At 45.1% G+C, this 26932-nt stretch overlaps 1 protein-coding gene across 3 annotated transcripts in view; it reads right to left on the reverse strand.

Annotated features, from left to right (window-relative positions):
- Positions 1-26450, reverse strand: part of Mcu (mitochondrial calcium uniporter) — a 162584-nt gene extending 136134 nt beyond the window's left edge. The window contains exons 1-3 of one of the 3 annotated variants that reach the window (XM_039098623.2): positions 26294-26430; positions 11216-11329; positions 10562-10610 (exon numbers count right to left, since the gene is read on the reverse strand). In XM_039098623.2, the coding sequence (XP_038954551.1) occupies positions 10562-10588 (27 nt within the window). In that variant the 5' untranslated portion in view covers positions 10589-10610; positions 11216-11329; positions 26294-26430. Of the gene's footprint in view, positions 1-10561; positions 10611-11215; positions 11330-12710; positions 15022-26293 lie in introns of those variants that run through there. The other 2 variants (XM_039098624.2, NM_001106398.1) reach the window with 2 other exon arrangements.
- Between the last annotated feature and the right edge of the window lie 482 nt (positions 26451-26932).

A 26932-nucleotide genomic window follows, 5' to 3' on the forward strand; every position in this document is an offset into this window, starting at 1 on the left:
CCTTCCTCCCATCCCTTCATCCCCCTGACTTGTCTTTGCTAGATTCTCGTGTCAGTCTCCTGAACCAAGCACAGATGTTAGTCACCCCCACGACATCTTACAGCTCATGGTGGTTCAGTTACATAGGTGTGTCCTGTATTCACACTGACAGTCCCCACCCCCTTCTCTACAGGACACCTCAGAGGAGGAAAAGGGGGTAAGATGAGTGACCTCAGACTTTAGTTCAAAAAGTCTCTCCCATGTTACTTTGCCACACACTTCCTCTTCTTACCCATAACCACACATCAGCCAATCGGCTCTTCCTCCAATTGGAAGCCCATATAACAGCCAGGCCACCTTCGGTTGCTCCAAACTATAGGCCAGGGGCTTTGCACTTGTCTCTCAGCAGGAATGCACCTGTGTCCTTCCCAGAACGGTAAGCCTTCAGTAAGCCCTTCTGTAACTACTCAAATCTAAATTGATCTTCTAATTACTCTACCAAATTCCCCGTGGTTTTTAACTACTTAGTTCTTTTAAATAGCCTTTTTGTCGGGGGAAATTATCATCTTATAAAGTCTGCCGCCTGTGATAGAAATCGAAAGCTGACTTTCCCAGACATCTTTGCAAACAGGTGGCAGCTATGTGGCCATCTCCTGCCACTCTGGTATTTTGATTAAGAAGCAAATGACATCATGGAGATGGCCTTGTGGAATCCACGCTGACCAGAGTGAGACTAGCTTTCTTTAGGAAGCGAAAGTGGCAGAAGCCCTCGTGGTTCATGTGACACTTAGTAATGACCAGGCAGGGCCAACACTTGTTCCCAGTGCAAACGCAGAACAGGGTCTTCGGTGACTTTAGTCCAGTGGTAGGACGCTGCCATTGCTCCTGCTGAGTATATCCGAAGACTGATTCTCGGGTTTCTGTGAACTCCCCAAAGCACTCTTAAAATTACTTTTTTCTACTTATTCTAAGCAGAGAGGATTCTACCATTTACGACTAAGAACTCTGCTCGTCCTTGAACGTTTTTTTTTTTCACATAGTTCAAATGATGACGTGCTTCTTTATTATTTGTTTCATTTGTTGGCTGACTATGAAGACAGGGGTAGTGTGTACGCTGCGCATTTCTATAAACCCAGTATTTAGAACAGTGCTTTACATATGTGAGGCCCTCAAGGACACACACACACACACACACACACACACACACACACACACACACCCTAAAACCTTTCAACTACTATGCAAATACATACTTGTGACCCAGTAGAGAGAAACTCAAAGTTATCAGTGCTATGGGAGTCAAAATCGAAAAACTTAGGATCAACCTGGACCAGAAGTCACCCAGTTTATGAAGAAGAAGAGGCATCTGCAGACTGCTGAAAAGGTAGCCTGCAGTCGGGGTACGGCATGGAAAGAGAGGTGCGTGACGTCGAAGGGATGGGGAGAGTTGGCACTGGGAAGGAGGGCAGCAAGCGTGGAGAGAGTCTGTTAAGGGAAAGAACTCTGAGCTCTCGGAGTACATCATCAGCCATGCAAAATGAGCAAGATTCTGAATGGCCCCAAATGCTAGGCCTGGAGAATGCTGGATTTGATGATGTTTTAAGAACACTAATCCTCAATGAGTATTTTCATCTGTTCTTTATTCTAGATGTTATCTTCTGTGCAAAACTACAACAGCTACCCACACATTTTCTACAGCTCCCTCTCCAAACACTGGCGCTCTATATTTATCTGTTCAGCTGAGAGACTACAAGAGGAGAAGATCCTTATAATTAATCCTCTTGCAACCAAGCAAATATCCAATTTAAAAATAAAAATCCATTACCAAAATGGCCTTTATTCCTCAAACCCTAGCTACAAACTCAATTTTAAAATTTCCCAACTCCATTTATCTTCTAATCTATTAAAATCTTGCACTGGTTCCAAGTATTTAAACTAAGCTCCTTGATGAAATTCTATGCTAAAATCACAGTCATGCTGAAAACAAAATGTGGTCAACTTTCTAATAGACGTTTTTAGATAGATTCTTTTAAATGTACAGCAAACCTGGGCTGGAGGTGGATCTCGATTGCTAAAGAGCCTGCCTGGCATCCACGAAGCCTTGGGTTCAATTCCCAAGTTCTACATAACTCAGGCATGGGAGCTCACCTCCAAAATACCAGCATTTAGGAGTCAGGAGGACCAGAAGTTCAAGGTCATTCTCAAATACACAACAAAGCTAGCTGAGGCCTGTGAAACCCTGTGTCAATTAAAACAAACAAACAAACAAACAAACATTGCAGATCCTGTAACTATAGAAAGCCTATGTAATTATTTTCTGGCCTTAAATAAACCCGAAGAGATGTATATTACTCCTAGTTACGCCACTAGAAAACATATGCCAAGAAATGGACCATAGCATTCAGAGAGGCAAAGACGGAAACAAAATTAGGACAAGATCAGTTTGCTATGAAGCCACCCCACGAGGCTGGTAAAACTCAAGGGTGAACGCCTGCCTAGCGGGAGTGATGGCTGGGGTTATGCCCAGAGCAGGAGGAGGAAGGAGAGGAAGACTACAGCATCGGCTACGTCAAAAGTACAAATTTAATTTGCTACGTTGAAAGTACAAATTTAATTTGCATTGGTATACCTTGTTCACATCATAAGTCACAGATCCAAATGTTTGATAACACGGGTTGAGAAAGATGTGGGCAGAGAGTAACCCTCCTAACTTCCATTTTTAGGAACACATCCTAAAATTCACAGTGAGCCATGATGGTTATCCACATGGTTGTCACCTTAGCACTGCAAGAATCAGCAAAAGACTGGAAACACATGCGCAACAGAAGGGAATTCACTGGTCAAAGGGGGTGCCATAGGCTGAGAACAGAAACTTGGACTTTTTCAAGTTTTTGCTTGTATACGATGAAACATCTTCAGGCTAGGAGTCAACTTTACACACAAAATTCATTTGTCTCACATGTATTTTATGTTCACAGCCTGAAGTACATTTATACATTGTATTTTCATATTTTAAAAATGTATTTATTTAGGATACATTACAAAGACTTGCTTTTAAAAAAGTCAATGGAAACAAAAACAAAGCCCACACACAATGCCACAGCAAGGGATACAGAATCCAGCCCAGACATAAAGGAGACACAGGCGGTCTAAAGAGTGAGCAGGCACACAGATGAGGTGGAAGGAAGCGCAGGGTGGAGGCAGGAGACTTGCCTTCAGTGCGTTTTGTTGGTGGGTGGGGTACTTCTCAACAACAGTGAAAGGTCAGCCATTTGTCCTCCTGTACATTCAGGTGGAAGTTACCCTGGATACCCGTGCTGGGAAGCTAGCAGGGAGCAGGCCCTTCACCAAGGGCACCATTGGAGAAGCCACCAAGGTGCTACAGGAATAGCTTAACCTCTTCGGAAACGAGGCCAGTTGCCCGTTTAATAAGCTTGCCTGATTCATGATATCAAATACAGGCACGGGGATCTACACTCACCTTTGCTCTCTCTGAGAATGTGGACCTGGAAACTTTTAATGGCCTAGTTAAGGGGCGAGGAGCAGAAGAGGAAGAGGAGGAGAAAGTGGGAGGAGACTCACCAGCAACTTCTAGACGATGCTTTCTGGAGAAAATTGTAACAGAACAGAAAATTAAGCTCTGATAAAGAAAAAAAAGTTTTTCCCAATGTGCAATTAGCTTTGAGAAAAGAATGGAGATCTTAGAGCGCTGCTGGAGAAGGTGACGGCTCTCCCAAAAGTCGAGCAGACCAGGCTGAGAGGTAGCTGGGGCAGAGCGTTGGCCTGCAAGTGTGAGGCCCTGAGTCTAATTCCCACACAAGTAAAAATGGGACAGAGAAAGAAATGGGAGGAGGGAGAGGGCTGGTGAAGAAGCTCTGGCAGTGCTAATAACTGTCAGGACATTGACTACCCCCAGCCCAAGCCAAGTGGAAGCTTAATTTCTTAATAAAATAGAAAGGGGTAAAAGTGGGGCTGTGGAGAAGGCTCAGTGAGAGAAGAGAATGTCTGTATCAAGTCTGGCCACCTGAGGTCTGTCCCTGAGGAGAAGACTGACCACCAAAAAGGTTCCTCAGTCTCCCATACATGCATGGGGGGAGTATGGGAGATCTATCCCAATCAGTCAATCAACCAATAATAAACAATTAAAAATAAGGCAGCAGCTACTAGTTATAAAAAGATAATATTCTAATATGTACGTGACTCTGTATGTGCACATGTTCATGTATGTGCATGTGTTTACATGTGTATGAAGCCAGATCAACATCAATATCATCCTCTATCATTCTCCACCTTATCTCTTGAGAGCATCTTCACTGAACCCGAGGCTCACAGATTCAGCAGATCTGGCTAAGCAGGGAACTCTGGGGAATCCTCCCGTGTCTGCCTCCCAGCACTGGGGACTATAGGCCTGCTACCACATTCGCCTTCTTATATGGATGCTGGAGACCTGAGCCAGCATTCCAATCAAACAAAAGTGTGCATAGAAAGCTGGGAGGCAGGTGCATGGCTAACTTTTTTTTTTGAGGCACGAAAGGGGTCAGTACTGCAGGAACAGAGTGGGCCAGAGCAAGCAAGGCAGCAGATGGAGTCGGACCCGAGCCAAATGTTCAGTGGTGGCGCTGGAGAGCAGACTGTCACACGTTCTGTAACTTCAGTTAGCCCGTGTGGGAGGAGTTATATCAGGCAAGGAGGCAAAAGCTGCAAGTCAGAGGCTCTCCCTGGGAAGCTGGCTTCTCGTGACCACCTCTAGGCCACCTGTGCCTTTTACTATGACTAAGACCAGAAGATACGGGAAGAGAAAGAACTTTCGCCAGGCATTGCCACTCTGAGTTCTGACCACTGGGAAAAGGGGACAAAAGTCAGCCGACTAATTTGGTAGCTGTTAATACAACCTGGGTGGGATGCTTTAGTAGCCTCACCCATGGTGCCAGTGGTGCGAGAGTGAGAGGCCGTTGACCTCAGCATTCGAAGAGTCGCTCAATTCTGAATCAGGACCAGGTTTCACATCCACAAGTCACAGCCTGACCCTGTAACCCCAGCCTCTAGGGAGACTAGGGTAGGAAGATTGTATGAGTCCAGGAGTTCACAGCTAGCCTGAGTACCTACCTCAGAAAACAATACCAGGGCTGGAGAGATGGCTCAGCAGCTAACACGCTGGCTGCTCTTCCAGATGAGCCAGGTCCCAGTCCCAGCACCTACATGGTGTGGCTCACGATCAACTCTAACTCCAGTCCCGAGTCCCGGGAGATCTGACATCTTCTTCTGACCTCTGTGGGTACCAGGCAGAGCACATGGTACACAGACATACAGATAGACCAAGAAACGTATACACATAAAGTAAAAATTTAAGTAACTTTAAAAACAAAATCTCCAATTCTAACCCCAACATCTCCTTCCCAGTTCTAAAATGAGGCCCACTAGTCAAATAGGCTCAGTGAGTTCAAACAAGAACAAGTCTGAAATGTAGTAGTGTTGGTTTGACTTCCGTCACAGTGACAAATGTCTGAGACAAACTGTAAAAGAGTTATGATTGACTCTAAATCCTGGTTCCAGCAGTTCAGCTCATGGTTCACAAGCTCTCCTCCATCACTACGAGCCTGGCCATGGGGATCAGAATGTCAGGGCAGCAAGGTGCGTGGCAGGGGAGGCTGTTCACCTCACGGTGACCAGGAGAGTCGGCTGTGCTAATGGCTTCTTTCTTCCTTTACTCAACTCTCAACTCATTAGATGGTGCTGTCCGCATTCCTGCCAGGCCTTTGTCTCTTAATTGGTATCCCAGATGAGTTACCTCTCGACATACCCTCAGAGACACATCCAGAAATATGCTTTCCCAGTGAAGGCCCCTGTCAACCCAATCACTGACTATGACAATGAGCCAACACAGAGGCCCGTCGGGTATCTTTAGCTAGGGTTTTCTTATCATTAACTGAACAACACACTCACTGATTGAATGACTATCGCTTCTGGTGACTCTCTTGAGAAGCTCAGCCCACTCTAGGCTCTGTAGTACCTATTCTTTCTTTCTAAGAGTCACTCTCCACGTTTAAATTGAAATTAAACCTTCTTAATAAACCCAAAACAAACAATAGAATTGATAACAAAAGACTCAAAATGAGAAAGTTCAAAAGATTTGACTATCATATATAATATGAATACACAAGTATTAATGTATGCATATTAATATATTGGTATTGACATGTGAATACCTAATATGCTTATATTAATAGACAAGTAGTAATTTCTGGGTGTTAATTAATATGATGGGCATTCTGTAAGCTGCAGATGAGAGGGAGGAACTATTAGCCATCCGGGACTTGAGCCGGTCAGAGGAAGCGGGGAACTGGGCAGCAGCCCTGTTCAATGCCCACACCACCCCAACCGAGGGGAGAATGGGGGTTTGCAGCTGGCCTAGGCAACACTGTAATGTCTTTTCTTTTTTAAGGTAGGATGCAAGACACAGGGAGACAGACATTAACAACTGTGAGATAAGTGAACACGTATTTGAGCTCCTAATTAATTCCGTCATTCATTCCCTTCCCTGACAAGTTATTAGACACCTCCTGCCCATTTCCTTCGATAATGGCAATCGAGTACCTACTCCAATGGTCTCTCAAGAATAAGAATACAGTAATAAAAATATTACTATAAAACTTACTAATTGGTTACTACTTATCGAAATAAAACTAGTATCACTAAAGATGAAGACGGATTAGAATTTAGTCATAGAAGGTCATGAACTTCAGGCTAAGCAGGATATGCATTAAATTTTACGGTAGTAGCAAGGCATAGTTTTGTGTGGGAAAATGAGAAGTCAGGTTCGGTGGGTTCATTTACTTATATCTGTGGTGCTAGAGATGGGACCCAGGGCCATGTGCATAGCAAGTAATGTAAAGAAATCTACCCCAGGACCACCACTGACGATTTAGGAAAGCCAATCTGTGGGAAGCCACAAAATGGACTAATTATAGAGGAAACAGGGAGGTTGGGACCTGCGTAGTACAAGTCCAGCTACGGGATGAGAAACTAAACAAGAAGGGATGCTGAGAGGGGGTGCTGGTATGTGGAGAGGCAGGACTCATTCACAGATCTAACCAGGGTGGTCAGTGGGAAGGACAGAAAACCGCAACACAGACACACTGACAGACCCAAGTTCCAGCCTGGCTTATAAGCCTTTAGCATAGAAAGTGCGCTAAGGAGCATTGAGACTTGTTGACCCTATGTAACACAGATCAAGAAGAAAAGAAGCTCTCCTCTAAGGGGTCACCAGACCTGGGAACAGTTAGGAAAGAAAACAGAGGCTCACTTTGTCTTCTAGTACAAACAGGCCCACATCAGCTCCACTAATCCACATGTACCTGCCAGCCCCATTTATCCTAAGCCATAAAGTCAATCCATTCAACTTGTTCAGTAGAGCCCTTAAACATCTGCAGGGGAATTCTGTGGTGCTTTTAGAGTACTTTTTAAACTCTGTACATGTATGCCCTCAAAGAATTCCAAGCACATGCAAAGTCTAAGTTCATTGTCTGTCATGGGGTGGGCACACACCTGTGGAGCGAGGACCTACCAGAGACACAGACCACTACTAGTATCCCAGACTCCTTCACTGTCACAGAAACACGTCTCCAGCCCCTCAGGGGTAACCGGCCTCCTAAGTTCTGACACTCGGATTAGTTTGCTAGTGTGAAAGTGATGCCAGTGAGACTGTAGAATGTTGGCATGGGGTTCCCTTCACCCAACAGTATACTCCTAAGATGACAAGTCTCCTTCCACAAAGCTCCGGTTTGCTCTTTCCGGCCACTACCCAATATTCCTGGGCATTTATTTCACAACTAATTTTCGCATGCTACTATTGATGACCGGGTGGAAAATTCCTGTGTGGCCCTTCATTTGGCATGAACGTTCCTGCCCATCTGCCTTGGTGACTGTGTGCACACAGTTCTGTTGTGTGCAAATTCACAGTAGAACTGGAATCCGCAGCAGAACTGCTGCATCGCAGGGAACGCGTGTGCTCAGCTTACGTCAGCCACTGAAAAGCTTTTAAGGAGGAAGTATTTCAAGGCCTTTGCAGTAGCATGTGAGTTAGAGTAATGACTGAGGAGAAGGTGCGAACTCCCTCCGGCAGCCTAGTGAGTAGAGCTGAGGGCTGTGGAAGGCGGAACTTCTGAGTAGCTTTCAGTCGGAGGAGCGGATTGCCATGGGGGAGCTTCCCCACCTGGTCCTCAGAGGCCACTCAATTTAGGATACTTTTAGCAGCTGCCTAGCATGTTCATGCTTGCATGTATGCATGTATGTGTGTACACACAAACACACATGCCCTTAATGACAGGACATAAAAAAAGGAAAAAGGCAGGGAGTCTGAATAAAGTATGGACCTTAGTACTGAAAGATTATGACTGGTTCATTAATTACAGTAAATGTGGATGACAGTGTAAAAAGATAAGAAGAGGGGAAGGGGAGGAAAGAAAACATAAGGAATGAGGAAATATAGGAATTTAGTTTGTCTAAAAACCTAAAACAGTGCTGGAAAAATTTTAAACATCCACTTGAGACATAATCTCCACATTGTAATGTAGCTACAGAACTTCTTTCAGGTCACACGTTAAAGGCTCTAGCTATGTACACAAATGTGCACACACATACATGCATGTGCACTTTCTATCTATAAACAGATACACAGACAAACAAGGGGTGCATTCTACCTGTGCAAATACTGAGGTTTGTGCCTTATGAATAAACCTTTCTTTTCCATTCTAACTAGTCTAGCCTTTCTGACTTCACACTGCACGCATTGATAATTCATCAGGCAGCAATCTTCCAGTAATTTCTAAGCAATAACGAGCCAAACCTCCAAGCAAAGCTAACATTCCAAAGGCCATATATTAATAGTAGTTTCAAGTCACGGAGTCCTTATTTACACCATGGGGGTGGGGAGGAGAAGTGGACAGGCCTTCAGCTGTTAGAGAAAATAGCCACTAACGTGATAGAAGACGTAGGAAAAGGAACCTGGGCAAAGGGCGAGAGATCCGCCTCGTGCAGCCCTACACTGCTTGGGGCCACTCAGCAATCCTTGACCATCTCCAGCCCTCAGTACTCAAGACTTCAAGTCTATGATCAACTGTAGAGTCTCTCTGCGAGCCAGGAGGTCCTTCATTCTCACTTCTTACCTGTGCAATTATCCTACTTAAACCTTTTCTCTCCATTCTACAAAACATTGAGAGAATCTAAAAGAGGACATCTCACCACTGAATGAACGCCTATGCCTAAACACACATACACCCACACACACATACCCACAGACAAACAGACCCACATGCTTATACACACACACACGCACACATACGCTCACACACATACACACACATGCTCATACACACACACATGCTCACACACACATACATGCTCACACACACACAAACACATATACACACAGACCCACATGCTCATACACACACACATACACACATGCTCATACACACACACGCATACACACACATGCTCATACACACACATATACACACACATACACACAGGCTCATACACACACATACACACACACATGCTCACACACACATACATGCTCACACACACACACAAACACATATACACACAGACCCACATGCTCATACACACACACACACATACACACATGCTCATACACATACACACACGCTCATACACACACACATGCTCATACACACACACAGCACGTGTGCAAGTACACATATAGACACACAGACCTACATGCGCACACACATGCACAGCACAAAGCACAAGCACACACATAGACACACATACTCATGTACACATACCCACATGCTCATACACACACACACACACACACACACAATGCTCATACATAAACACACACACAAACACACAAACACACACACACACACACAAACATGAGGGGGATGAAAAATGAAATGAAAGATAAAGTTAGATATCAAGTTTCCATTTCTTTAACCTTGCATTAGAAAACATAACACTACATAGGCTCAGTTTGACGAATGTTTGTCCCAGGTTCTATCCCTGGCATTACATAATTCAGGAGTGATGTCTCACACCCGAAATTCTAGCACTCGGGAGGTGGAGGCAGGAGTATCAAAAGTTCAAGGTCAACCTCAAGTAGGTAGTGTTCAAGGCCCACCTGAACTACACCAGACCCTTTCTCAAAGTACCAGCCTCAAAAGACACAGTACCCACGCCACTCCATGGACTGCAGACATTTACTTTAACATATCGAGGCTTTCTTGGTTTGTTCCCTAGGAGCTTTTAAATCAGCTGGGGTTCGAGCAATTTTATGCGTTTAAAGTTTGTTTCTCCTAGAGTTAAACAAGCTTCTTGTTAAAAAGCCAAATAATATTTATGAGATCACATAGTCTCTGTGGTAAGAACACAACTCTATTGTTAGACGAGGACAGACAGACAGACATGAAAATGAATGGACCTGGGTTTCGATAAAACTTTATTTATAAAAATAAGCAGCTGCCGGCTATAGTTTGCTAGTCTCCTCCTTAGAGTCACACTAAGACAACCGTTTTGTTTGCAGGGGGAATGCTCATGAGTCGGGATCTGCACATACCTGCGAACGTTCAAGTTTCCCCTGCATGAACAGGTCACACCACCAATACCTAAAGACAGAGCAGGAAAACACTCTCCCTTACATGGTTGTTAAGACAAAATAGGGATGTGTTAATTTACATAGGCAAAATTTACAAGATGACCTGCAAAAGTAAAACACCAGGTTTCAGCAAACTTTAGCGGTAAACACGGAAACTCAAGTCTGGTCATCCCTCTACATATTAAGCAACTGATTAGGATAAATGCCAAAGTTGTTGGCTTTCTTGGAAGACCTACTCTGTTTGCATTCAACCCAGTTGCTTCAAACCTGCCGTCTCTTGGTCACCCTTAAACCGCTCAATCTACAGACAGCCGGAGTAATTACTATTTGACCTGATGTATTTGGGGCTGCCACAAGAGTTGCTCACCAGAGTGAATGAGTGGGTAGTCGATTCTACCTTCCTTTGGGTCTACCCTAGCAAAAATGTCCCATCTGTAACATCACCTCACTAAGTCCGGCCCCATGGTAGCTAGCGGGTGTTCAGTAGCAGGCTGGAGCAGAGCTGGCCTGCCAAGATCAAGCAAGTGCCTTTTTAAAAACTGACCTTAAGAAGTTTCTCTACATGGCTTTGCCAAGTAAGCAAAGACCACGTTAAATAGTAAAGAAGGCACTTACTTGACTCCCACAGGCCAGCTCCACACTCTAGCAGCTAAGATGTCACTGGCATGGACAGTGGACAGTGAGGTGGGGATCTTGCCAGCCACTGAGGAATGGTCATGAGAGAAAGACCTAAGGAACAGAGAAAAGTAAGGTCAACGTCAAAGGCGCAGGCCCTGAGCCTACCAGCATGGCTGCCTTAGCCCGCCATGCTGGGAGCCTCCAAAGACCTTCTGAGAGCGCTCTTGGCATAGCTCCAGACGGATTGGGAGAGACCTTTCAGAGAAGTAAAGTATTAATTCATCAATTGCCACCCGAAAAGCTCAGAGATGGAACAAGCATGGATCCGAAGCAACACCCGCACACAAATATTTTCTGAGACACTTGTGAAGACCAGCAATTTTTTTTTCACTTTATTTCCTGGATTCAGAATATAAAGCTAAAACAGAGAGTTCTAATAAACAATGAAGACATAACCATTTCTAATGAAAGTGTCTAACAATAGAGCTGTGGGGCTTATCTCAGCACTGCGAGATCTCGATACACTTAAAAACGTGACAGGAGCGAGGGCTTGGCAGTTAAGAGCAACCCAGGTTGCTTTTTCGGAAGACCCGGGTTCAATTCTCGGTGTTCACATGGAGGCTTAAAGCCATCTGTAACTCAAGTTCCCTGGGATTCAACACACTGCTCTGGCCTCAACAGAACACCAGGCACACTCTACGTGACACATAGGAACACCAGCAGACAGAACACCGATATACATTAAATAAATAAACAACAAAAAAGTTCTTAAAAAATAGATGCAGTCTATCGGCCTAACCACAAAACTCTCTGGGACCAGCGTTGCCCTTGACTGTGACTGGGGAGTCCTAAAAGCTAAGAACAGTAATAAAAGAAATCTGCATGTATCAGGATAAACACCCCCCTCCCCACACATAAACTATACCCGTATCTGTTAAAATGTGTGGTTTTCTGAAAAGCATCAACAATGAAGAACAAAACTCTCATCTGTCCTCCATACAATCCTCCTTCTAACTAATCATCCCTGAAAATAAAAGACAGACTGATGGACTGACAGGCAGGTAGACAGACAGACATGCAGACAGGCAGACAGACAGGTAGGTAGATAGGTAGACAGACAGACAGACAGACCTACCTCTGCCTTTACCAACAATCCATTCGGCACTCATTCTCAGACAATGGACGAAACACACAAGCAACTGAACTCAGGCATTCCTGAGCCTCTAGAACTGACAAGTTCCTCAAAATGCAAATATAACTTTTTTTCATTCTAAATTAGTATTTGTCAAACAAATGTTCTGAAGTGCCCTTTCTTTGTTTTTCAATGTATTTATTTATTTAGTGAGAATTTCACATGAGTACTGAATATGTATCACTCCCCTGTCCAACCATTAATTCTAAGATGCATTAAAATTGTCCACTCTTTCCAGCAGACAACTGGTGGCTCAAACTGTCCAGGTCCCAATCAGCTTAATTACAATCGGCTACTCACTGTTAATAGCATTTCTGGCCAGACTACAGCTTGAATGCCTAAGTGGCGATTTCCCCTTGGTCTTGGCCGCTCTCGCCTTGCCTTAAGACCACCCCTGGAAGCATCCTGCTGGCTTGCCTCCCCTTGCTGGCTCAGCACTTCTGGTTAATGTGCGGCAGAGCAAATCACTTGGAGGGCCAACCCCGATGAAGCTGGGCACTGTGGTTCCTGTAAAAGATGCTCAGATTGTTAGCATGGATTCTGAAACTGTAAGATAAAGGTAGGAGACTGAGATGATAAAAATGTACCCAAGACTGTGCCTTAAAACAAGGACTATAACCCAGATTCAATCCCGGCTCCCATATGGTAACGCCAACCATCTGGGACTGGACCTCTGTGGGCACTGGGCACATGTGGTACACATACAGACAATACACAGAAAATCAAACATAAATACATTAAAAACTAAGGACTATAAAGTAAGAATCTCCATGGACTAAGACTGATTATTAAAACAGGTATTTATTTCACATCAACTATCTTAAGAAGTCCTCCTTGTCCTTCTGGAACTCAAGTTTCTTCGGCTTGCTCTGGAAAGCTATGCCACAACTTAACAACCAGCTTTTTCTTTAACCATGAAAGGCATTAAATTCTTTTTACAAAATAAAGCAGCATCTATGCACTGCAGAGCATGCCAAACACGGAGAAACAAGTTGACACCAGCAGGTTTCATGCGCTGTCTACCCTGGGAAAACCCTCGGATTTCAGTGGAGTGAAGCAAGCTGTCCGGCAGCAGCCAGGTCCCCGTGAGCTCGCCGTTAGAGCAGATGCTACTGTGCACCCTTCTCAAGCCACGTTTGCCTGTGTGATGAGATACTACTCTCTGCCTTCTCTGGGGAAGCACAAAAGGCTTTCCCAAGAAGATGACAAAGGAGGACACTGCACACCAAAAAGGAGATTAGCTTTTCTGAAAGGCAAAAGAGCATTCCAAGTCTAACCTTAAAAATGGCAGAATAGATCCCTGCCCCTCACAATCGTCAGTGAAAAAATACTGTTAGCTAAGAAATGATCCTTTACATGAGTCAGACTCAGAAATGCCACAGAGCACTTAAAAATGAATGAAGTGGGGACTCGATTGATGGCGCTGGCTAATCTTCCGAGGACCTGGATTTGATTCCCAGTACCACATGGTGGCTCAAAACCATCTGTTCCAGGAGATCTGATGCTTTCTTCTGGCTTCCACAAGTACCAGGCATGCACATGGTACATAGATACACATGCAGATGAAATACTCATACACATTAAATAAATAACAAAATAAAAGTGAACTAGATAATGTATTAACTAAACACAATCTTATTCTGCATTACTTTTATTTGGGGGGTGCAGGTAGAGGTCAGTGGGCAACCTGCAGGAACTGGTTCTCTCCCTCCTCCGAGTAGGTTCTATGGACTAAAGTCAGGTGATCAGAATTGGTGGCAAGCACCCTTACCCACTGAGTCATCATGATGACCCCCAATTAAAGCTTTTTCAAGTGTTATGCCAAGAGAATAAACTGGAGGAAGACACAGAGTGTAAGGATTTCTACCTAGTTTTAAAGCACGTGGACAAGACTCTGAAGGGTTTGAGGATGAGCACATGCACGCACAGGATGATCACACACTGGGTGGGAAACACCAGAACCCAGAGAGTGTTACTCTGGGAAAGAGGTCAGGAAACAGAAGGAGCTCCTAGGGGAATCCACTGAGCATGATGTAATCTCCTTATGACCCGCCCCTCTAGAAAACTCGCTCCGGTGACAGAAGGTCTTTCCTAGTGAGTCCTTGGTGAACTGGAGGGTCAGTACTTCCTGCTTTCTCCTATGACTTCTCTGGTGCTGACGTGATGTGACCTTTGCCCATAGCTCAGGGCCTCCGCCCACGGCTACTTTTCATCTTACCAGAATACTCATTTTAGGTAAAAAATAAAACATAAAAACTACCACAGTTCCCTTTCATTCTCCGTCCTTGCTGCTACAAGCTCTAGCAATCATTAAAAAGAAAGCTATTATATAGTTCAAGCTCACCCAACTTTGTGGTATTGGCCATGCTAAGAATTATAATTCATTCGGAGTCACAGACCAAGGCAGAATGAGCTATTAAAATTAAAGAAAGCACTGACTAGTGTTCAGCTCTCCATTACATAAATCAATATTCCAAAATTCTGTAATGTGTTACACTAACAGTCTGTCTTACCACCTCAACCGTACTTAGAAACCATTTGTTTTAAGACGTAGATCAGAGCTACAGATCTGAAAAATTATTTCAGATTTTACTTTCTTGGGGATTTAAAGATAAAGTAAAATCACCAAGCATATAGATACACTTGGATTTTCTTTAAAAAAAATTCAACAATAGCTTCTGACCGAAAATTTTCTTTTTATATAGAAGTTTCTGTCACCAGCACTTACAGATCAGTGAGAGAGGAGGAGGAAGAGGAGGAGGAGAGGAAGAAGGAGCAAGAGGAGGAGCCAGAGAAGGGTGAGGAGGAGCAGGAGGAGGAGCAGGAGGAGGAGGAAGAAGAGGAAGAAGAAGAAGAAGAGAAGAGTTCTTAATACCCTCATAAAGCTTTACTGTTCCGCTATATTCAAACTATCTTTAAACATACTTCTTTAAAGTATCCTAATATCTGAATTCTGTTTTAAAAATAAAAAGTGGGTTTTTACCACAGTTGGCCACCTGTCACAGCCTGATTGGTGGCAGCTAGCAGGGTGGGTCCTGGCGGTGCAATGACAAAACTGTGGTGGGGGCAGGTTGGAGATTCAGAAGGTTAACTCCAAAACAAATATCTGCAAAAATCTGCCACCTTTGGAATGCGCAAGGAGTGTGGGCTGGCAGAACCTCTTCAATCCGTCCCCTCCTGTCTTCTGCAGAACCCAGTTCAGCCCAGCTCCCACCACCACAGGCTGGATAGCAGTTTCTTTTCTGTGTGGGGCCAGGGAGTAAGCAAACACCCTACCTCTCAGTCCTACTTGCTCTCCACCTAGCAGTTGTAGAAGCCCTTCTAGACTGCCAGGACTGGTACATTGCCTTTACACCACCCTGTTTCAGCACAACGCAGACTCCTTCAAGACCATTTGCTGCTACATGAATCAGAAGTCATTCCATCACTGTAATGTCCTAGCAGAGAATGAGATGATCTACAGCTACAACTACCCCGGAGCAAAGGGACTTAGACAATCGTCTTTGGGGTTGTTTAACTCGCTGACTCTGGTCCATCCAAAAGTGATTGAATATCTAAGCTCTTGAAACTGTGCTCCGGTTCTGTCCATGGACCTGGGAGAGTTTATGGGCTTCTAGTTGCCCACCAACGCTATGCCTGCTATTAACACATGGATATCGTGAACAGCTAACCACTTACTAAGGTCTTCCTGCTACACTTTCAGCTAATGTAACTACAAAGGGGAAAAGAAACATTGTATTTCAGGCTACACTCCTGGATGCATTTAGAATCCATTCACTAGTACAATCCTACTGCATCACACCAACTTTGCTGCTTGTACCTTCTCCCCAGTATATCTGCCCCTCCTCTGCTGTTCTCTCAACATTGTAGATTACAAAGAAGGGGGGAGGGGCAGGGAGGCGATGACAACCACAAAAGAGAAAGATGAAGCTCCAGTCATAAATGACTCCCTAAGGGGGGTGAATACAATGTTGACCAAGATATCAGATGAAACTGTGGAAATTGTCCTGATGAGGAACTAGAGGGCCGCTTGTCTTACTCCAAGCTGACCTCATCGTGAAGACTAGACACGCGTACACAGAGAGAGAAAGGGGGAGAGAGAGGAAGACAGAGGGGGGGAGGGAGGGAGGGAGGGAAGGAGGGGGGAGGGAGAGAGAGAGAGAGAGAAAAGGAGGAAGGGAGGGAGAGAGAGAAGGATGGAGGGAGGGAGGGAGGGAGGGAGGGAGGGAGGGAGGGAGGGAGGGAGGGAGGGAGGGAGATCTTTTGCAGCCAGATACCATGGCACCTTAATCCTAGTCTGAGTACCCATCACAAACACATACCCGCATGTACAAACAAGCACATACAAATAAGAAGAAGACCCTCTTCAAGATCACCAGATTGCTGAGCACACTCAGCTAACTGACCAAAAACAAAACAACAACGACAAACCCACCAAACGTTAAGACCAAAGAGGTTAAATGTTTTGCTAAAGTTCATGGAAAACAGAGGACAACTCACACCACTGACTTTTTATTTATTAATAATCTTCTTTGTTAATATTTCAAATGATATCTCCCTTCCCTCTTTTCTCTCCGCAAACCCTTGCCCCATCCCATCCCCCCTCCCCAACGGAAGGGTTAGGGGAAGGACTGAAGGACCTGAAGGTCAACTAACCCGTCCACCCTGAGCTCCCAGGGACCAAAGAGTATACTGATGATTATACCACATAGAAGCTTCCATTTCATTTTAGTGGAAAACAAACAAATATATACACATTACCTCTTCACTTAAGTATCCCAGAGAATAGCCTAACGGGACAGCTATCCTTTCTCTGGCGAGTTCAAGTTCACCAACAGCACCACAAGCACCCCCTCTTCTGTAGAAGGTCTCAGTGCCTCTGAAAGACTGTCAGTTACTGAAGAAACAGATGCCCACATTCATACTACAATCCGGAGAAAACCAGAGAGCTGTGCTTTTTAAACATTCTTTTTTAATTAATTAATTAATTAATTATTTTATGTATATGAGTACACTGTAGCTGTCTTCACACACACCAGATCCCATTACAGATGATTGTGAGCCACCATGTGGTTGCTGGGAATTGAACTCAGGACCTCTGGAAGAGTAGTCAGTGTTCTTAACCACTGAGCCATCTCTCCAGCTCCCGAGCTGTGCTTTTTAAACGAACAACTCCAGACATTTTTTTTTTCATTTTACCTTTTAGGCAATGAGGGAAGTAGAACTAGGAATCACCTGCATTTATGTTTCTAGTGTAGAAAGGAAGACGGCTAAATTTTTTAAACAAAACAAAACAAAACCTCGAGATTAGGAATGCCCACTTAGAAACGTTAGACAACCATGTGCTGGATTTGAAAGTTCTTCCAACCTGAAAATAAACATTTAAGGAGATGGGTATGTTTACTTATTTGAACATCACACAGTGTGCACACAAACCAAAACAACCTATAACAGTTACCCATAAACAGACAGAGCTATGATTTTTATTTGCTAATTCAAAACAAACTAAGTGAAAAAAAGAAAAAGACAAGACCATTACCATACCATATTCAACAGTTCCTTAAGGGAATCAAACCTTACGGCCATTAAAGAGCTCTTATCAACACATAAATCAAAGACAAAATGGAAGCTAAGGAGGACTAAGTCCAGGAAAATTACTCTAAAGTCCTCCTCCGATGAGCGGAGTACAAAGGGCAGGACACTGCAAACCTACGGGAAGTACGACACACAGCAGTCTTTGTTCAGAGGTGCTGCGTGCTCTCCATGCGTGTGCACCTTCTCATGCCGCTGAGAAAATCTAAATTCTGTGGGGAAGACGGGGAAGGCGGGTACGTGAGAAGGCAGGCATCTGACTTGATATATAAATGTAAAAGTGTCTTAATAAAAGCACAACGACACATTTTAATACAAAAATAGAAGCCCAGAAAAGAACTCGAAGGAGCACATTTAGTAAGAATATGAAATGGGAACTTTCAAGCGTCAAGAAATAATCTTCGTGCCTAAGGAATAAAGTCGGACCTTGAATTAAACTATCCTCAACCTGGTGCTGGCTAAGAACTTGGCAGACGGACACAGCCCATCATCAATTCTGCTAAGGAAGTTCTCTCTTCTCTACTCCCTATCCTGCCTCTCCTGTCTCTAGCTAATGTCCTAGTTCAGCCATCCCTTCCTGAGCCACTGAACTGGTTGGCTCTTATTGCTCTTACCTCTCTGGTCCCGCCCTCTCTACCTCCCTTTACAGCAAAGCCAGCATGGCCCGTGTAAGAGAGTACGCTTGGACAAGTGACCTTCCTACTTTATATCCTCAGCAAGTCTACAGACAGGCGACGTTTGGGTTTTGTGTTTTTCACACGTGGCTTCTTCAGTGGCAAAATCAACTTGAAAGAGTCATGGTACCTCTTGAGCAGAAAGGAAACCACGCATATTTCTTCGCTTTAACCTGTTCGCAGGCGCACTCATATACACACGGTGGGGCATTTCTAACATGTTCCACGACAGCATTGGCCCACGAATGGCCACTGCTGTACAGAATAAACTTCCAGCTCTTTTGCAAGTCTCTTCACACTCACAGTCTGAGACACTTGACTACCACAGAGGCTGGAGCCAGGCTCTCTCAGGATGACGTACCAAGTGTGCTTCGGCTAATGTGTGGTCCTGGACAAGCGTTCTCAACTAGGATCCTGGGCAACCCACGTAGCCAATCAGAGGTAACACTATCTGTGAAATGAGTACTCCCATCTTGAGGTACCTCAAAAACCGAGGGAGATTTAATATAAAGTGTGTGGTGAAGCTGATAAATATTACTATTGGTATCATCTTACCTGATCTTGTCCATACTGTGCTGTAACAAACCCCCTTACACTGTCGTACCACATCTCTATGACCGGAAACACCAAGTTTTCCAGTCCCACATGCATATACTACTTCATGCTTTAGCACTGGGAGGCCACCTCAGTGAAGCCTTCGCTTCCAACAGGTAGCTGTCAGGGCTCCCTCTCAACCTCCACAAGCAAACAACAGCAAAAAAGGCCTGGTGTTGTGCCCCATGCTTTTAATCCCAGCACCCACCCAGAGGGGAGAGGCAGGAGGATCCTGTGGGTACAAGGCTAGCCTGTTCTACACGGTGAGTTCTAGGACAGCCCGGGGCCTATCTAGAGAGACCCTGTCTCAAGAGAAAAGAAAAGAAAAACTACATTTAAAAAGCAACCGCAACACACCTGTCACAGTGCTTGCACCATGTCCCCTGGCCAGACTGTGCACTCTTGTTTGACCCACCAAAGGGAGCATCTTCCCTAGCACGGTGACTCACAAGGAAAAGTCTACGCATCACTTCCAAGTGATTCTGGGTAATCCTTTATAAGTGGAGCATTTTGTCAGAGTCCACTAGAAAACATTACAGAGCTATCCAGTATAGAGCCAATACCCAACAATTACCTTGTTCAGTAGGACTATTTAACATTCCAGATTAAATTACCAAGATCCCTAGGAAGCAACCCTGACTCAGACACAGTCAGCCAGCTAGCGCCCTAAGGGAACGTAGAGAAAGATTTAAGGACTGAAGATGGTAGGAAGGACCTTGAGGTCTCTTGGAAAACTACAGCAGATGCTTAGGGAGGGAGAGGCAGGAGGAGCAGGAGACAATAGGCAGGTGGAATGAGATTCAGCTCAAAAGCCAAAGTGTTCCTTCCACCCATCGCTAGCACCGAAACCATTTGTGGTACTTAAGGACAAGTAAACCCATCCTCAATGTCTGCATCCACAAAACTGGGGTAGCAATGCCTCCCGCGGGGTTAATAGTGAGGATTAAAAGATTCGCCAGTGTCCTCGGATCCTTCTACACTGCAAGGTCGGGTAGTGCAAGCTGGCTCGCTGGCTCTACTGTTATTTGACAATTTATCAGTCACTTTAATTTTCTCTGCATCAAAGTTTAAAGCAGACATTAATATCTTGAAACGCCCTGTAACATCACTCATAATAGACAAGAAGCGTGACACAGACCTGTCTTGAGAGGCAAGACAACTTAGGGATTTCGGTGCCTGTGAAGACAGTCAGGACTGTGAGCTGCTGGTTGCCCACCTCTGTAACCTCCTGGAGATTGTTATGAGGATTCCGCACACGATCAGTTAGACAAGAAACAGCAGAAAACACGCAAAACCGGAAAACTTTAGCAACGATGCGAGGAAGGCAAACACCGCTTCCTTACAGACTAACAAATTTAATATCACCAAAAACAACCATTTGAAAAAGTCATTGCCTTTAAGAGATGTCAAGATATGGTGTCCTATTATCTAGATACTTCAGAACCGCATTAGACAAAGGTTCCCTTTAGCATTCTGTTAGATCCAGTTGGTGATACAATTTACCAAGTTATATTTTTATGATGATAAAAAATTCAAGCCTGTATACAGTTTATGGGCCAGTAGCTCACTAAACTTATTAAAATTAATTTGCTTGACGCCAGTCTTCATTTTTATACAACTGTCTTCCCCGCAAGCATTTAACGAAGTGAGCAGAAATAAATGGTTTGTTTCCCCACTTTGTTTTCAACCTGCAGGAGACAGCTTCCTAAAAGATTTACTTTTTGGTTTTTAATTATGAATGTGTGTATTGGGTATGCGCACGTGAATGCAGATGTCCACAAAGAAGATCAGAGGCACTGGACTGCCCTGGAGCTGGAGTCACGGGAGGTTGTGAGCTGCCTGACATGGGTGTTGGGACCCGAACTCTGGTCCTCTGCCAGGGCAGTAAGGTTCTGAGTCACTGAGCATCTCGCCAGGCCTGGCAGGTGTTTCTTAAGCATCTGTTGTCAAGCTTGATATGTATCAGAGAACATTTGTTCAAGACTGACTCACACGCTATGCACTTACTCTAAGAACTCTACCCCAGTTAACTTTTTTTCCCAATTCACCTTTTAGAACCGGTGTTAACACTATAAAGCAGGAAAGGAGGGAGGGGGATGGAGAAAGTAACAAGCCTTCTCAGCTCTGCACTCACAGATACCATGAAAATCCATTCCATCTCCTGCGTCCTCTAAGGCAGAAGTTCTCAACCTTCCTAATGCTGCAACCCCTTAGTATATAGTTCCTCATGGTGTGCTGACCCCCCAACCATAACTGTATGCTACTGTTATGAATTGTAATGCAAATACCTGTGTTTTCCGATGGCCTCAGGAGACCCTGTGAAAAGGTTGTTTAACACCCCACCCAGAGGTCATGACCCACAGGTCGAGAACCACTGCTCTAAGGACTTCTGAGTTCTGTTCTAGAATGGCTTGTATACAATCGTTATAATAATAACATACTCTAGTAGTTTGAATGTGCTCATGAGCACTAGTTTTATCGTTAATCAGTCCAATTATGGAAAAAGGTTCAAAAGCTGAGCAGATATCCTAAAATATTTAAGTATAACCTTGACCTTAATCCCAGTGGACAGTCACATAATGTCATTGTATTGTAGAAGACCTAACAGGAGGTATGGGCAGCCCCAAAATAAAATAAAGAGGGTGGCTGTCGATTCATTGTCTTTCACTATATCATTCTTAATGGTGAATTTTCCATTTGGATTTTTTTCTTGTATGAAGAGTTTCATAGGCATAAGATAAAGTCCTCAGAGCCTTAAAACGATCAGATCATCAGAATTTGATGAATAAATCCAAGTTCATTCCCTACAATATTTTATGGGATTCAAAATAAGTAAGATTTTTAAGATGAATAAGAAGATATCTGCCTCCTTGAAAATAAAACAAGTGTGTTCTAAACTAGATCATCCAGGATGATCTAGTCCAATACTTTAGCAGACTGAAACAACATGTTTGAAATGTGATGGACGCAAACGGTCCTAACAAGCTGGGTAATTACTGTTACTTTAACCGACTGTGAACAGAAAGCTTCTGGTACCAACTCTCCCCAGCAATCCATCATAAAGAAATGCCAACAACCAATCACCAGGCTTAAAGAAAATTTTCAGATTTGACTTCCTTGACAGCAGGCTAAAAGAGTCAAGAGGGGAAGACTAGTAAGATACACATCTTCGCTTTATCTCCCCAGTAAGATAAGGAGTCCAAAAATGAAGCCTTCACTGTTGTTCCCAGATTGAATACACTGTTAATCTGCATCCTGAATGTAATAAATTCTATTAGGATTTAGATTGGAGAATGGAAAAAAATCAAGAGGCAGGAATCACCAAAGTTAAGATATAAGCCAAGCCTTCCATTTAAAGGATTCTCAATCCCTAATTTCTTATTTGCTACAAATATAACCTCATAAGTCAGTCCTCTGTTTTATTAGGTTTATGAAGTGATGGTGTTAGACTTATAAGGAGTTTTATTTATGTCAGCCTTTGGCCTGAAATGGACTTTAGGCATGAAAGGAATGACTGAGGGTTGTTATGACTGAAATTCGGCCACAGAATCTGATTAACAGCACATATGTATGGAACATTTGAGGCCGGCGCTGAAACCAGCTAAATATTGAATTTTTGTGCATGAATACAGCATAGGAAAAAAAATAACAGACCAGGAGAAACTCGAGAGAATTAGGGTTTGAGACTAGAATTCTCATCCAGGATCTCACGTAGGAAGATCACTGCAAGTTCAAGGCCAGCTTGGACTGACTGCATAGGTAGCTAGAAGCCAGCCTTGGCTACAGACTCCCTTCAGGAAGGTGTGGGGTGCAGGGTGGGAGCTGGGGGTTGGTTCCTAACTCAGACGGGATCTGTGTATCAAACAAAGCAGCCTCAGGTAAGTCGCAATAGTATCCATGCCAGGACACTGTGATGTGTGGAGGAAAGCTACAAATTGTAACAGTGTAACGCCCGCCTATGATTTTGTAACTGGGCCCAGAGGCTGACCACTAGGAACTGCCAACATTCAGGCTGTCATAATCTGAGATGATTTAGCAAAGGAATTGCACAGCCCACAGTGAAAGGCAGTTCCCCTCCAAGGGGCTTCTTTGCAAACTGCCACCGTCTTCACTAATCGCACGGGAAAGTACGCAAGCAACAGTTTGCATTCACTGCAGGTGCTCGCCAATCGGATGACAGCAGGCTCTGTACAGAAGAAGAAAAACACACAAAACAAACAAACAAAACCCCCAACCACTGGGAAAGCCATTTGCCTTCACTCCTGTTTATTCCACCGGCAGCTATTCTAAGATTGCATGGGTGCACATTTTTAGTCTCAGCTAGGTGGGAAACTGAAGCAGGAGGGTCTCTTTAAAGCCAGGAATTAGAGGACATCCTGGGTGACAGAGTAAGGCTTGATTTCAAACCCTGTGTTGGAGAGGAGGGCACTACATTTTAATGTGGGAGTTATGAACAGTCCCACTTATAACTGTGCAATCATATGGATGGTTTTGTTCAAGTTCTATTTCATCTACACTCGTTTTAAAACAACAACTCTTGGCTGGGCTGAGCATGGTGGTCCCAATGCCAGGGAGCCAAAAAGTAGGAAAAGAAGAAGTCACTTAGCCTCAGCTACATAGCAAGACCCTGTGTCAAACAAACAAACAAACAAACAAACAAGGTGACCCGGGTCAAGAAGAAGCTTCAACTATTATTAGCTATGACCCTTGGCTCCAATTTGCTGTGCCACAAGCTGGGCTTGTGCTCGGGTTCAATGCAGACTGCCATCTGCTGCACACACAGTGGGGATGTCTCCACTCGGCCCAGTGTCTCCTGAGGTAGGATCAAGTGGTTTATTCCATACTCAACCACATGTGTATCAAAACCATTATCGGCTTAGAGATTCTGACTCCTGGAGGCTTTGGAATACAAAGACTTCCCTGGCAGACAAATGGTTAATCTTATAAGAGAAGGGAGAGATGCAAAGGTAACTGTAGTTTATGATACAATAAAAAGAAAACCTAAAGAGACTAATAATACCTGGGCAGGAGTTTTACTGGCTGTGCAATCTTGGCCAAGTCTTTCTCCTTTCTGGGCCTCAATTCAGGCTTGAAATAGCAAGAGTTAAATCCCTAAGAGGCATCTTTCAAACAGAATGCCATGTGAGGAATCTTAGAAAATCAGATGGGGATACTTTTATGATGGCTTTAGAGCAACTGGACAGAAATTCAAACCCTGCTTCCACGTATTTAAAAAATCAGGCTCACCTCTTTTCAAACCTTGGACTCCTAAGTTCATTTACAAGTCACCATTCCCATGACAACACTTCTGCCCTTCAAAAATAACACTTCATTTTTAATTGTGCTTTCAGTTACGAATTCGGTTCATCACTTTTACCCACCCCAGAATAGCACAGAAGAACATTGTCTCAAGTATCTCTACAAGGAAGACACGCACAGACTGGTGCATCTGAGGCACACATTTTTAAACACCACTTGAATACCACACCCAAACAGTATCCAGAACAAACTGCAAAATCGGAAGATGCCTCATTGGAAAACAGAGATAGCTTAGGAAGTCTTCCAATAGTTCAGAGGGAAAAGACTGCCATCACATTTTGGGGGTGGCCTGTATGTCTTTCAGAGAGCATAACTGGAGGCTATCAAACATGCAAATCAGAACTGAACTATAGAAAAACTCGGCTCTCTCCCAAAAGCTTTAGCAAAGCAATGTCAGTATGCCAAATATGAAAAAGTACAATTTTCTCACAAGAAGGAAGCTCGGGTCCGTAACTATCGCTAATAATAGCAATACTATCTTGTATTCGCAGCGCCTCGTTTGTTTGTTTGTGGTTTTTTTTTTTTTTTTTCACAGTGCTTCCCCACAATTTTATGCTACCACGGGTCTAGGGCTATCCTCCTGCAAAGCTCCAGTCCTTTCCTCTTAGGAGACAAGGAATCAGAACAAGACAGGTCATGATGCATGGGCTAAAGGCACCACCTTCTCTATTGGGCCGGCTGCAGCGAGCTTCCCATCAGCACACTATACAAGCTCACCTTATAAAATTAATCCTACACTTGTTCTCTCAAGAGTTGGCCAGAGACCAACACGAATGGGCCTCGAAAGTCCAAAGGAAGAGAACATTCTGACCTGTTAGGTCAAGAACTCGATGCCAAGCTCCAGTACTATACTGCCACCACTACACATGCACACGCCCCTAGGCTGTTGAGGCAGAATTCCTTCTTTGCCAGGCAATGAAACCCGGCAAGAACTGGTTAATAGAATCACCAAATCTCTGCCTCTGTGAACAACTTGCCCTGCAGCCTCTCTTGTGCCTGCTGCCCTTCCTTTGGGCACCGGTGCAGCCTGAAAGCCAACCCTCCGAAGGGACCACCGGGACCTTTAAGCACCCGAGGGGATGGTGTTTGCCTCCTGAAGCAATGCAGCATCCACCTCGAGGAAGCTGGTTCCCAGAACACGCACATGCAGGGACCTGATCAGAGAACGGATAAAGTTTGATTTTCCTTCCTGCGTGCTCCTAAGGGGACGAGTGAGGGCGAGGCAGAAGCCTCCTGGGGTCCCGGGCTGCTCTCCGGGGACAGTTCCCAGCAGCATGGCACTGCCACTCTCCTGACACACCGGCAACCGCGGCAACTCCGGACGCCCCAACCCGCCCAGAGGAGGAGAGAAGGGGACAACTTGCACTGGGCTCAGTTTGGGAGCATTGGAGCAAAGCTGTCAGAAACGACGGAAGGAGGGACGGAGCCCGGAGGCGGGTCGGGGAGAGGTTCAAGTCCCGTGCCTTCCCCGCCCTGGCGTCCCCAGTCCTGCGGGAACATCCCTGCTGTCGCCCCTCCTCCTCCTCTCCTGCCTCCCGCCCGCCCGCTCTGCCTTCCCAGCCGCCGCCGCAGGCGTTGAAGGACACGGCGGCTCGGTGGCCCGCCACCCCGGGGCGGCCGCGAGTTGAGGGAAGTCGCCCGGCTCCCCGGCCTGCCCGCGGCTCCCCACGCCGCCCCGCCCTCCCTGGAGCCGCGCTCGCTCACCGTCCGGTGCTGCTGGTGCGGCCGCTGGCGGCTGACGCCCAGCCCGGGAAAGCAGCCGGCAGTCAGCGCTCCGCAGCCGCCGGCGCCCCCGCCGCCGCCCCGGGAGCAGAGCAGCAGCAGGAGCGATCTACCTGCGGCGGCCGCCATCTCTCAACTGGAAACGGCGCTGGCCCAGGCAGCGCAGCGGACGGCCGGGGCGTGGCCAAGGCCCGCCACTCAGCCGTACCAAGCCAACTGCAGCCCTGAGTCAAGCCTCCGAGGCGGGGCTTCCTGTGAAGCCCAATCAAAAGGCGGGAGAATCCCGGCTTCGGGCTGTCTGTCACTTCCAGAGTTACCTTTCGGTCAAATTCTAGGGGACCGGTCTCTGGCACTTGAGCCTCTTGGAATGGAGCAGTAAGGGATGGCACGTTCGATTTGGCTAATCTTTACCAAGTGACTTGATAAGAGAACTAGGGAAATAGAAATCTGTGCTGTGCAGAGCTTGTTCGGAATCGAGTTCTGTGTGTTCTAAGTTGTCTGCATAAGCACCCAACTGGTCATTTTAAGTAGGTTGGCTCCAACTCTCAACCGCATGCCTAAAGTTAGCATCCATACCAGATAGCATTTGGATGTGCTGAAACTAACCCTGAATTGTAAAGT

Source organism: Rattus norvegicus, chromosome 20 (assembly GCF_036323735.1).
Source record: "Rattus norvegicus strain BN/NHsdMcwi chromosome 20, GRCr8, whole genome shotgun sequence".
Classification (NCBI taxonomy): Eukaryota; Metazoa; Chordata; class Mammalia; order Rodentia; family Muridae; genus Rattus; species Rattus norvegicus.